Below are 14,001 nucleotides of genomic sequence, written 5' to 3'. Positions count from 1 at the left end.
AATATTTGAATAGAATTCTTTATTGGCCAAGTGTGATTGGACACACAAGGAATTTGTCTTGGTTCATATGTTCTCAGTATACATAAAAGAAAAGATACGTTCGTCAAGAGTCAAGAATCATAAGGTATAACACTTAATAATAGTCATAGGGTACAATAAGCAAACAAATCATACTAGGAAACAGTCAGTATAGATCGTAAGGATACAAGTGACAAAGTTACAGTCATACAGTCACAAGTGGGAGGGGATGAGTGATAAGGAGTGATGAGAAGGTTAATAGTAATAATAGTGCAGACTTTGTAAATAGTTGGACAGTGTTGAGGGAATTATTTGGGACCAGAATTTCCATTGCTAAGTGATGTGGTTCTAAAGCACAACATCACATGACACATCTTTGCTGTTCCTAACAAAAAATATCATTTTTTAATGTTGCATTTTATGGATCATCCAGATCTACTTCAAAGAAATGTATAATGACTCAACCAAGGTTAACAGTAAGGGATAAAGAAATCATAATGATTTAAATTCAGTATAGTTGTTTGTTTGTCAAATTCCCAGACTTCTAGTAATTAAAGACTTTTAATATGTTAAAATCTTTACCTTCTGTAACTAATTCAGATAAATATAGAATTGACTTTAAACCTTATATTTTCTAGGCGCTCTTTTGAATTTCTAGACCTATTGTTGCAAGAATGGCAAACCCATTCTTTGGAAAGGTATGATTTGTGCCTCTTTTGGGGTTCAGAAAATGGTTCTTTATGAAATAAGTTTCTCCTTATTTTTAAAATACAAAAATATTTTGTTTGTTTCAAAACAACTATGAAACTTTTCTAAAAATATAATGTGATCTGGACTTGAGAGACTCTCTATGCTTGCCTCAGTATGTTTGTGTGTGAGTGTGTATGTGTAAAAGAGGGAGAGAGAGAATTGTTCATATTGTTGCATGAATTTAAGAAATATTTGAAAAAGTTTAATGAAAGAGTATTTGCAAAAGCAGTCTGTGAGCACTGTTTCAAAATATCTTTCAATTGCCTTAAATTGTAATGGTAAATTGTATTGTAGTTAGTATGATATTTATTCAGAACCATGTATATAATCCGATGAAAAAATGTTCTGTACTACAAGAACCAATGCATTCCAACTCTGGGTGGCTCAAACTTAACAGTGGAAGCTTTGTTTGTTACCTTCTTTTCCTTTAATTGTTCCCTATTTTCTCTTCCATTGATATAGAAGAGATATGGAGAATAAATATATCAACTTTCTCTGTCTATGGAGAGTCTCAGTCCAGGTCATAGTTGTTCCAAAGGTGTTTTTTAAAGAGGCAACTGGACTTTCTGGGGTTTTTTCCAAGCTTGTCCACCCCAAGGATAAAACACCCAGGCACAAACTGAGCAAGGCACAAACAACCACTTCATATACTTCATACATGCACAGCATAGGAGAACAAACCCATCAGGATAAGATTCAGCAGTCCATCTACATTTAAAACACAAATGCCTCTCTTGAAGACAGCAAAGTCCACATTTGCTGGTTTGAAAGAGGAGTCAAAGAGACCATCTATGTCAAAATTGAACAACCCTCTCAACAGAGAGGAGGGATACTATACCATCTATCTCCAGTCTACAACACCGTCTTTCCACAGTTCCAAGAAGTCTCCACATCCATTTGCACCACTTAGGTGACCCTGATGACACAGATAAACCTCCAGGTTGCCTCAAATGACTATCTAAAACAAGGGTCTTCAAACTGGGCAAGTTTAAGATTTGTGGACTTCAACTCCCAGAATTCCTGAGCTAACATGACTCAAAGAGGAATTCTGGGAGTTGAAGTCCACAAGTCTTAAAGCTGTCAAGTTTGAAGACCCCTGCTCTAAAAGAATGCAAATGACCAGCTGTCTGCAAGGAGTATAAATCCTTCAATTCCTCACCATCCAGCCAAAGCTGAAGAAGCTTCTTGGATGAGAGTGAAATGTCTTCAAAAGAAAAAAGAAAAACAGAAAGTGCCATTGCCTCTTGAAATAGCATCTTTGGGATTTTCTCTGTATAGTTTTAATTAAATAATTAAATATGTCAGGGAAATGTTTTGGAACAGATATTGCCCCAAATATGTCAATTTTGAGTTGTACTGCTAACAGGAATAAAGGTAGTATTCCACATGTTACTGGAGTGCATTTAGCAGTTTTCCATATAATTTATACTTTCCTGATAATCTTTCCAGCTTTTAGATTAATTTAGTTGTCATCTTTATCCAGGTTCATTGAAGTAATAAAATGTTTTTGTACTGGTTGATTCAGCTTTTTATATTTTCCACAAAAAGAAAAAATAGTTCATATAATTTGTTATTGTTGATCACATAGTTAGATGTTTAGACTGGATTTGGAATTTGTCACAGAATGTAAGCTGTTCCAAACTGCCTTTTTCAATTGACTGATGACTTTGTTAATATTGATGGTGTTTGAGTGGTGCTCCATGTTTTGGAATTGCACCCATGCCATCCATTTCTTTTCTTTTTTTAGTTAAATTTATTTATTCAACATTTCAACATTTAAAAAGACAATTTCCACTTTTTACAACAATTCCGAAATGGTGTTCACACTAGTTGATAAAGTCTAAAACTATATCAATTATTTTTCCATTCTTACTCACTTATATTCTTATTTCTCATTCTAGCTTATAAAACTATTTATACACACACACACACACACACACACACACACACACACACACCATTAATTAACACTTTCACAATTTTGTTGACGATTGATGACTTTGCGTCCACTCATACCAAACATTCCATATCTTATAGTATTCTTTCTCTTCTTTCTCTATTAATATCATCATTAGCCTGTCCATTTCAGCGCATTTGAGGATCTTTTTTATTATTGCTGTCTCGGAGGGGATAGTGTCCTGTTTCCAGTTCTGAGCAAGTGAAATTCTGGCAGCGGTTACTATATGGAGTATAATATATTGGAAATTACTATTAACTTGATCCTATTATACTTAATAAAAACAATTCAGGTCTTAATTCAATTCTTTGTTTCGTTATTTCTCCCAACCATGTTTTAATTTTGAGCCAATACTTCCAGGTTTGGGGACAGGTCCACCACATGTGAAAATACGTTCCTTGGCTGTGATTACATCTCCAACACTGCCAATATATTGGGAAACATCTTGGCTAGCTTCGCTGGGGGGAGGTCCCAGCGGTAGAACATTTTATAAAGGTTCTCCTTGTATGCAACTGACAACCTTAATTTATCATTTACCTGTCATAGTTTTTCCCATTGTTCCAAATCAATACCATATCCAAAATTTTTGGCCCAAATTATCATATTTTCTTTTACTGTTTCTTCTTCCATTTCAATAAATAATTGTACATTTAACTAATCATTTGTTTCCCAGTTCCTTGTATAATTTTATCTTATTCTTGTTGAGTTCTATAAAAGCCAAATTGTTCCCAATCCTTTTTATACCATTTTTTGTATTTGGAGATATGGCCACCATCCTATTTCCATTCCTTGTGCCTTTAATTGCTGTTGAGTTTTTAGTTCCCCTTTCTCATCTAAAAGTTCTTTATATTTTATCATCTTATTTAAATCCAGTGCATTGGGGTATATCATTGCTTCCATCATTGACAGCCAGGTTGGTATTTTCACATAGTGGTTTCTTTTTATTATGTCCCAAACATACAGTATAACATCCCTGACACGATGTCTCTGAAAGTAGGTATGGCAACTATTTTTCCCTTCCCAAAGAAATGCATACCACTCCAACTGGAGATCATGGCCCTCTATTGCTAATATTCTTTTGTTGTCAAGGTTGTATTTGGTGCCTGGTAATATAGTTCAAAGTCCGGAAGTCCAAATCCTCCTTTATGCCTACTATCTTGTAAAAGTTTAAATTTTACCCGGTTTTTTTTCTTTAACCATATTAATTTCACAACTCTTTTATTCAAATCATCAAAAAAAAATTACCCAATTTTACCGGCACTGTTTGAAACAAGAATAAGAGTTTGGATAGTATACTCATTTTTATAGTTGCTATCCGCCCCAATAATGAGAGTTGTATTTTGGCCCAGTTATCCAGATCTTTTTGTATTTGTAATATTATTTTATCATAATTATCTTCCTTTATGGAAGAGCATTTTGCCATGAGCCAAACTCCTAAATACTTTTTTTTTGCTATTTGTATCCCTAATTCATGTTCCAATTCTTCATTTTGACTCCTAGTGAGATTTTTAGTTATTATTTTCGTCTTTTTCTTATTAATTTTTAATGCTGCTACCATTCCAAATTCTTCTATTTCACGAATTAGTATACTACCATCTCTATTGGATCTTCTATGATAAATGCCATATTGTCTGCAAAAGCTTGGACTTTGTATTCTTTTTTTAGTAATCAATTCTTTTATCTCCTGATTCTGCCTAATTTGGATCAGCAGTACTTCTGCTGATAATATATATAAAAGTGGGGCTAATGGGCATCCTTATCTTACTCCTTTAATAATATTCAAATCATCTGTTGTTTCTCCATTCAATATCACTTTTGCAGTTTGTGTATTATATATTGTTTTAATGAACCCTACAAATTTTTCACCAAATTGCATCATACTCAATTGTTTTATGAGGAATTGTCAATTCAAATTATCGAACATTTTCTGTGCATCCAGAAATATCAATGCCATTGGTTTCTCTAAGTGGGTCTCGTAGTATTCTAGGACATCCATGATCAATCTTGTATTGTCTCTTATCTGTATTTCGGAGGAATCCATTCTGGTCGGGGTGAATGACTTCACTTAGTATTGTTTTTAATCTTTCAGACATTATTGTGGCCATGATCTTATAGTCTATGTTTAAAAGCGAGATTGGTCTGTAATTTCTAGTCTGCTGAAGATGTTCCTTCGGAATAAGTGTTATAAGCGCCTCTGTCTATGCCTTTGGTATTTTGCCTGCCCAACCACCTCGTTGTACAGATCTAACATTATTCTAGTTATTTAACATTATTTCTAACATTATTTCTTCTAGTTCTAGCGTTCTGAATTTCTTTGTAAAACTCCGCTGGAATTCCATCGGGGCCTGGTGTTTTGTTGGTTTTTTGTTTTCCAATTGCATCTTTAAATTCTTTCATGGTAATTTTATTGTTCAACATTTCCCCTACAGTGTCTGATATTATGGGTAGATTCCTATATTTTAGATGTTGTATAATGTCTTCTTCTGATATTTCTTCCTGTGCATAAAGACTAGAGAAGAACTTTTGGGCTATAATTTTCTTTTTATCCATCTGGTAGCAGGAACTCCCATTCTCATCTTGCAGCACATGTATTATTATTTTTTCTTGTTCCTTTTTCAATTTATGTGCCAGCCACCTCCCTGGCTTGTTTGCATTCTCAAAATAATTTTGCTTCACCAATTTGAGTTTCTGAGCCATTTCCTCTTGTAACATTATATTCATTTCGTGTTTCAGTATATCTCTTTCTCTTCTAATTTCCTCATTGTGGGGGTCTTTCTGCATTTTGGTTTCCAGTTCCTTCAGTTTCTCTGCCGTATCATCTGTTGTTTCTTCCTTTCCTTATTTCTTTTTGCTGCATAAGCTATTATTAGGCCCCATGTAAGCTTTTGTTGTGTCCCACAAATTTTGTAATGTTGTTTGCTCTCTCAATCTCAAAAAATACTTTTAATTCTTTTTTCAGCATTTGGGCATATTCTTTTTGTTTTAGTAGGCTTCTGGTCCATCTCCCATTTCTCCACTTTCCCTTCCATTTATAGGGTTGTTATCAGCCCAAGTGTTTGGCATAATATCTATCTCCTCAATGTCCTTTCCCAATTCTGAATCCATCCATATCATGTCGATTCTCGACCACGATTTATGGGGGTTAGAAAAAAAGATATACTGTCTTTCTTGTGGGTTTAATTCCCTCCAAATATCTTTTAGGTTCAGTTCTTGCGCCATTCTGTTAAATGAGATTGGGAGTGTTCTTTTTATTTTTCTTACTACTTATATAGTCTTTTTCTATATCAGACACTGCATTTTAATCCCCTATTACACACACATTTTCCTGTTCTGTTTCAATTATTTTCCTGTGAAGTTTACAATAGAATTCCTTTTTATTTGTGTTCGGTGCATAGATTATTGCCAACAATACTTTCTTTTGATGTAAAGTCATCTCTACCAGTAGCATTCTTCCATCATTATCTCCTTAAATCTGCCTTGGTCTCAGCCATTACTTTATATATACCTCTTTTCTTTTTGTTTGCCAAGGCCAGATGCAGTTTACCTAATTTGGGAAATTCTAGGATACCTCCATATTGCTTAGAATGCCTCTTGCCTCTTGGAGGCAAACAATGTCTACATTTTGTTTTTGAAGTTTTACCAATGTCTGTTTCCTTTTGATGGTGAATTCATTCCATTTATATTGATTGATATCAGGGTGGTTCCAAGATCCATTTTATTGTTTGTATATAACTACTTTTGCTTCTTTTCTTCCCCAAGCTCTCTCCATGGTCTAGTAGTTCCTCCTTCCTCATGGTTTTCTGCTCTCTTGGTTGTTGATCTGACTCCTTATCTTCTGATGTTTGTTCCTCTAAACTCCTACTCTCCACCTCTTTTCTACTCTCTTGTTCTTCTTCTGTCCCCAAGTATCGCTCATAAAACTCTTGCACTTTGTCCAATGTATCAATTCTGAATTTTTTTTCTTGCCAGGATATCAGAAGTCCTTCCGGAATGAACCACCTGAACGTAATCTTATTTTTGACCAATTGAGTTGATAGGAATTGGTAGTTTCTCCTCTGCTCCCTAACCCTTCTAAGTGTCTGTTTCAGAGTCACCACCTCCTTCCTTTGTAAATCAGTGGCCCATCTCTCGTTTTTCAGTACAATTGAACTCTGATTACTTTCCTCGCGAATCGTACATGGACTTCTCTTGGTAGCTTATTCCTCCACACATAGTTTGTATGCACCCTGTATGCTTCATCTATATCGTTCTGGATCTCTTTTTTATCTTTCTGAAGGGCACCTGCTATAAGAATGCTTTAGTCAGCAATAACCAGTCTCTTTTAATTTCAAGATGTCTCCTTCTGAATTGCACAGTCACTTTCACTCCTCCTTCTGGTCGTATTTCCTTTTCTTTCCTTGCTGTACCCAGACTCTCTCGATATCATTCTGTTCAACCAACCACCAACAATCAAATGTTTTTTCAAAGTTTCTTGTCACCTGCCAGTTCCACTGTCCAGAAACTCTAAGTTCTCTCTTGTCTCTCCCTTCTTTTTCTCAGTCTATCAGACTCTTGATGTCACTGTTTACTCATTCATTCTGCCATAACCACTCCTACCACCAAATCCCTGCTTGCCTCTCTGCCTCGGTTTGGAGCCTCTCTCTTCTTCCTCCAAAGTAACAGGTCTCTCGGTTAACAAAAAGAAGTCAGCACTTTCCTTCGTCCCACTCCTCACTGTTATTTGCGTTGCTTTCCACTCTGCTTCTGCTTTAATCGATCAGGCTGCCACGTCTCTGGATTGAATCATAAAGACCAATCTCTTTTGCATCAGTTTTCAGGATTGCTTCTTGCAGCAGCAGGGGATCACACCTCACCCGTTGCCTCCGAATCTTCTATCGCTGATCCCTCCAGAATCCAGCTTCACCCTTATGGACTACTGATCACAAAAATTCAGAATGGAGCTCCGTTCCCCTGCACTGCACCAGTGTGGTTGCCACCACCAGAAGTCCCAAGCCATCCATTTCTCTTAGTACTAATTTGTTTTCTTTTTCCATAGTCATTCTACTTCTATTTGCAAATCTTTATATTTTATGATATTATGATGTTTCATTGCACAGTCAGCCAGATGTTTAGAATGAATTAAGATTCTACCTGTTGAGTCCTTCCCAAGAAACTGGGATAGAAAGATGTTGTTTGGTAATGTTAATTTATTATCGTGGTTGTCACACAGTCAGTTTAGATTAGATTTGGCATTTTTATCCACCTATCTAATCCTTCCAAAGGACCTGGAATAGACAGATGTTGTTATTTGATGGTGTTAAAAATATTGTCATAGGCTGTAAGCTATTCCAAGTAAAGCTCCTTTATAATTGACTGATGGTGATTTTGTTAATGCCAATTCTGTTCAAGCAATATTCCAAATGTTTTTTTTTAATTGTTCTACTTCTATTTACAAGTTTTGTATTTTGTGATTTTCTCCAGTTCTTTCTTTTCTATCTGCTGTCTCCAATACTGCTATGTCTACTATCCAGACTTTTTTTTGCCTAGGATGTATTTCTTGCTTAAGGGCAAATGGCATTTTTTTGTACATCTTCTAATGCACCATTGTTGCTACTTAGTTATGCTGTTGGTTTTTTTTTAAAATTTTTATTGGTTTTTAAGACGAACATAGACAAACAAAACATAAAAACATCAAGCCATCTTCCATATATATACATACAGTGTGCCGGTTGGTTTACAAATTGTTTTGTGCTTCCATTTCGTAGTCTTCAATTACAATTACATTGTATATATTCTCATATTTTCAATCAAATATTAAATACATTAATATCATTGTTAATCATTTGACTATACTTTTATTCATTCATGTTTTATGAAATAATCATATTTTACTTAAATTGTTTTGTGACAGTTCATATTATCATCTCAAATCTATCCTACAATCATTTTGTAGATGTAATAAGAAAAGAATGCATCTTTATATATTTATTATTTTCTAATAATCTACATATTTCATTACCATGTTTTATTTTCTAACCATTGATAGAATAGATCCCAGATTTTATAAAATTGTTTATCATCTTGTTCTCTGATTTCAAATGTCAATCTACTGATTTCAGCACATTCCAATATTTTCTTAATGATTTCTTCCTGTGATGGTATTTTCTCCAGTTCTTTCTTTTCTATCTGTTGTCTCCAGATACTGCTATGTCTACTATCCAGACGTTTTTTGCCTAGGATGTATTTCTTGCTTAAGGGTGAATGGTAATTTTTGTACATCTTCTAATGCACCATTGTTGCTACTTAGTTATGCCGTTGTTTTTGTTAGCCTGTGCAATCTGCTTACAGCTATCTAGGTGGTCCACTGTTTCTTCAGCTTCTTTGCAGAAGCGGCATTTGCTGTCTATACTGTCTTTTCAATTCTGACTTTGTACACATTTGCTTTAAGACTTGGTCTTAAGTGGCCTCAGTCTCTTTATTCAACTTTCCTGCTCTAGCTATTGTCAGGTCTTGTTGGTATCTACTTTGCCTGCTATTTTTTTATTTACTGCCCATGTATTAGCTTCAGTGGATTGTTCACACTTTTTGTTATTTCTAATGCTCATTTTTAATGTATTGGCAATGAAATATTTTGCCTTGCCATCTCTCTTTTCTGTTTTTCATTTTATCTTTCTAGTAGGCAGGTTGGCCTCTCTAGAGTATTCAGTAAGCCTTCACTGTATAGTAGCTTCAGTGCATCTTCTTCACTGTTCTACACATATTTTCTCAATGTCCCTTTTTTCTTCTTCAGCTATCTGGTGTTCTTACAACATCCCATGCCCACCTATTTTCCTTGGTAAATAAAGTGGACCAATATTGCTGTGGGCATGAAGGCCATGATTCATTTTAAGTATTTTTTTTAAATCTTCCTATCCAGGACTTTTAGTTCTGCTTCAGTCCATTCCACCATTCCAGCTGTGTATCTAACTACTGGGATTGCCCAGGTGTTAATTGCATTGATCATATTTCTGCCACTGAGTTTGGATATTAAGTTCTTCACTTGCATGATGCATTCACTTCTAATCTTCTAATCTATTTGGTGTACTTGATAGTGTCAGCTTGAAGGATGCTCAGGTAATTAGAGAGGACTGTAAAGCACCATGAAGCAGTTTATACGTCTAAGTGCTATTGCTATTTGTAGTGATAATTTGCATTTAGACTCTTGAGGTCATTTCCACAGGACATCTTGATTCCTTCAGTTTTCACTTTTTCCTCTTTACTGGTAAGATGGCACATTTGTCTAGTCCAGAGTTCGTTGTAATATCTTGGCTGTATATTTGGAAACGGTTGAGCAGTGATTTTATTTCAGGGTGGGTTTTTCTATAGTTTCAGATCATCCATAGAAAAGGAAGAACAGCTTGGCAGATGTTTTTGATGTTTAGTAGCCATGACCTGACTTGTTTGGTATTATTGACAGAGGAATCAGTTGCAGATTATTATTTTGATTGATTGTACAGTCAACCAGATATTTAGAATATAGTTGGAATTTTTATACACCTATCAAATCCTTCTGAAGGACTTGGGATAGGCAGATGTTTGATGGTGTTATTATTACAAATTTGCTATAGCTAGCCAACTCCAAGGCACTCTTAATTTTAACAGCATGTCTTAATAAACTGTAAAATCACATTTGTGATAATGATCATCTCAGTAAAATACAGTGCTAAAATTGCTTTTTGCATTTAAAACATTAGATCTGTAACTGAAGTCCTTTCCTCTAAAGAGAAACATTACATTTATAGAAATTCAAATTTATTTTTCAATGGTAGCAGTTAAGTTTAATTCTAATTTTTGTGAGTGATAAGCAGAGAATTTTTGCACACTCATATCTACATACTATTCCTTTCCTAGCTGATTCAAGATCACATTAATCCTTCTCAAATATTCACTTTTTTCTGGTTAATCTTTGTTTTTCTTTTCCTTTCTAAAATAATCCACATGATTAATATCTCAATAGGGATGCCATCTAAATCTGGTGTTTTACCACTTTCCTTTTTAAAAATTATTTGTTTAACTTCTATCTCGGGTAGTGGAGCAAATCCAAGTTGCTTTTATAATCTACATTAGTTAGCTTAATTATATATTATTTTTAAAAACCTAAATATCTTCATTCAATACACTTTCTAGATTACTATGTAAGTCTGAATCAAATTTTAAAAATTGGCAATTTATTTCCATTAAAGTGTTATGGATTTCATCTCTTTCACCCCTAATAGTTGAAATCATTGCTTTATCTTTCTTTTGTTTTAACCAAGATCTTACTAGATCTTTCACCATTCTCCTATTATCTCTATCAGAAACATAGTAACATTAATTGTCTGCTATAATATATTGCAAAATTGCTATCTTGCTAGAATTCCAATGCATAATCCTCCTTCCTGTATAAATCAAGAGCTTCCAAATTTTTTTTCCAGATTTCCTGTAGAACTCAGGAACTTGACTCCAAGATTTTATTATATCTACTCACTAGACTTTTCCCAATATTGCCGAAAAGCAGGGACATATTGTGCTCTTTTATTTGTGGCCCAAGACAAATAATCAAATCAGTTTCATTGTCCATGTTAGTCCAAGTACTAATTAGAACCAATTAGCATCTGGGTCTGGGTAAAGCTGGTTAGGTGCTACTCTCTTCTAAGAACTTTTTTTCATTCATTATCTAATTTTTTTCAAGAAACAGCAACTCCTCTGATGAAATTAAAATAAATTAAAAGTAATATTTATTTCTGGGTTTCTCTTACAGGCATGCAGCTGTTCTGGTTGAAACTATCAAGAAGGGCATTCATGATGCTGATGCTGAGGCAAGAGTGGAGGCACGAAAGTGAGATTAATTCAAAGTTTGGCTTAACTAATTTTGAAAGTACTGGTACTTTTTAGAAGAAAAGAATAGCCCACATATTTTCTGGGTTTTTTTTTTTAAAAAAATTAATTTTTAATGTTGTATGCCACTTGGAATCATTGTTGGATAGTCACATAAATGTATTTAATAAACAAATAGTCTTATGTGACCACTCACTAACATTCAATAACTCCAGAGAGTATATAATATGTAAATAGTTATGGTTCTTTTCTATTCTAGCTTTGGTTGGATACACAACTTTGTGATGTTGAGACTTCTCATTTTTTAAAATGTTTTTTTTAATAGTGTTGGAACATTGTTTCTATTTCCAGAAATATTTCCTTCCTCTAATAAATTCTATGTGGTTTCTTTTAGGACTTATCTAGGCCTAAGAAATCATTTTCCTGGTGAGGCAGAAGTTCTGTATAATAGTCTTGAACCATCCTATCAAAGAAGTCTCCAGACTTACTTAAAGAATTCTGGTAGCATTGCATCACTTCCACAATCAGACAGGTCATCTTCCAGCTCACAAGAAAGTCTAAAGTAAGTGTCAGTCTAGAAGAAAATACTTCTGTCCACAAGATCTATATAGTCTACTTCAGATTAGGGCCTTTTTCTTGAATTTATTTCCACCTATAGAATAAAAAATTATAATATTGTCTATCTTGCAAGGGAATCTAGACAAGAGGCACATCCAGAAGTAGCAGCTCTAACTTTATTATTTTGTTAACAGATTGCTTTAACAGAATATTGTAAATCTGAAAGTACATTTCTCACCCTTTATCTTTACAACCCAAAAGAAATTAGTGACAATCTCTTCTGAGTCATTTGTCCACAGTCCTTTGGAAGGCTCAGCTGCCTCTTATTTGATTTTTGCCTAGTCTGCAGCTCTTACTCCTGCCTTCCAAGGCTGTTTCCATATATTATTACAGATAAAAATGTATTTTTAATGTAACATATCCACACTGCCTTATTTAGATGGGGCCTATCTTTCAGTACATATTCAATATTAGATATTTAGAAAAGTGTTCCAAGATTTTTTCCTCAAAGAAAATGTTTCTTGATTAGAGTTTTTATACAAGTTTAAGAGTATTGAAGAGAACAGGACATGTTTACCCTTTTGAAATGTTTAATAATTTACATTTCAAAAAAAAATTTTTTTTCTTTCAGCCGTCCTTTCTCTTCAAAATGGTCTACTGCCAGTTCTTCAAGTATGACTAACAGAGGTAATTTGCTCAATGTACAAGACCAGGTAGAATTTGGAAACTTTAGAAGTAATTTAGGGAAATCTTTTGAGGACTTTTTAAAGTGTCAGCATGAGGTGGGAATCTTGATATGCAGTTTCCTGTTTTCTTTCAGTTTCAAGTGGTAGCAAAGCTGCTCTGACCCTAGGAACACTGCAGAGGTCTTGCAGTGATATTGATGTTAATGCTGCCGCTGGGGCAAAGGCACGTCATGCTATTGGTCAGCCATCAGGAACTGGTCGCTTAGCAACTGCTGGTCTACCTCCAGGATCATATGCTTCACTAGGTAGGAAACATGTTCAATATACAATAAACCACCTATCAGAATTTTTCATGTATATTGAAATGATATTTCCCTTCATTTAGTTATATCAGTGAGTTATCTAACTTAGTGAATAAATTTTTTTCCAGCAATTAAGACATTTATTAATTCATAGTAAATAAGTTACTGACACTGTTTTTTCCTTATTATTCAGTATTTTCTAGTTAAGTGTCTATGGAAATTCTCAGTCATCCAGGCCTCTTGAAAAAGCATCTGGACTTTCTTGCTTTTCTTTGAAGACATTTCACTTCTCATCCAAGAAGCTTCTTCAGCTCTAAAAACAAGAAAGTCCAGTTGCTTTTTGAAAAACCTTTGGGTTTTCTTGTTAGGCTGAAGTTTTGCAGCTAAAAATAACCACCTAATTCAGAAAATTTAGAAAAATCAATACACATTTAACCTATAAACATGTTTAATAGTATATATAGAGTGAGCAAACTTGCAACTGGGATAAACTAACTTACATGTCATAAACTTAGTCTCGTAAGTTGTTGGCATGTAAATTTATTGAAGGGTTTTATAATAACATGTGAAAGGAAGTAAAACAGCATGAGAAACTAGTTTAATTAAAGTTTTTTAATGTCTGTACTTAATAAAATTAGAGAAATTCATTACTCTCTTTTCTTATGTTGAAAATTATATCATTTAACATTTTTCTCATTCTTATGTTAGTAGCTGTGGAATTCTTACACAATGAAAATTATAAACTTATATTCTTTGCATGAAAAGGGGAATAAAACTCATACCAATCTTTTTTCGTGATAAAAGGCAGGCAATAAGATAAATACTATATAAAAATAAGATAGATATGAACCAGTGTGTTCAGTTTTCTGGAATAAAGTTTGCAATGACTCACAGT

The 14,001-nt window shown here is 34.1% G+C and overlaps 1 protein-coding gene across 49 annotated transcripts in view; it reads left to right on the top strand.

The window, feature by feature from the left end:
- Positions 1-14,001, top strand: part of CLASP2 (cytoplasmic linker associated protein 2) — a 322,288-nt gene that overhangs the window by 180,837 nt on the left and 127,450 nt on the right. For all 49 annotated transcript variants that reach the window (XM_087945672.1, XM_087945669.1, XM_087945644.1 and 46 more), the window contains 5 exons: positions 657-716; positions 11,484-11,561; positions 11,955-12,122; positions 12,750-12,805; positions 12,939-13,109. In XM_087945672.1, the coding sequence (XP_087801798.1) occupies positions 657-716; positions 11,484-11,561; positions 11,955-12,122; positions 12,750-12,805; positions 12,939-13,109 (533 nt within the window). The remainder of the gene's footprint in view (positions 1-656; positions 717-11,483; positions 11,562-11,954; positions 12,123-12,749; positions 12,806-12,938; positions 13,110-14,001) is intronic.

This window comes from Notechis scutatus, chromosome Z, assembly GCF_049901735.1.
Source record: "Notechis scutatus isolate UNSWTSFEM ecotype Mainland chromosome Z, rNotScu1.2, whole genome shotgun sequence".
Classification (NCBI taxonomy): Eukaryota; Metazoa; Chordata; class Lepidosauria; order Squamata; family Elapidae; genus Notechis; species Notechis scutatus.
This window is presented reverse-complemented; position numbering and strand designations above follow the sequence as displayed.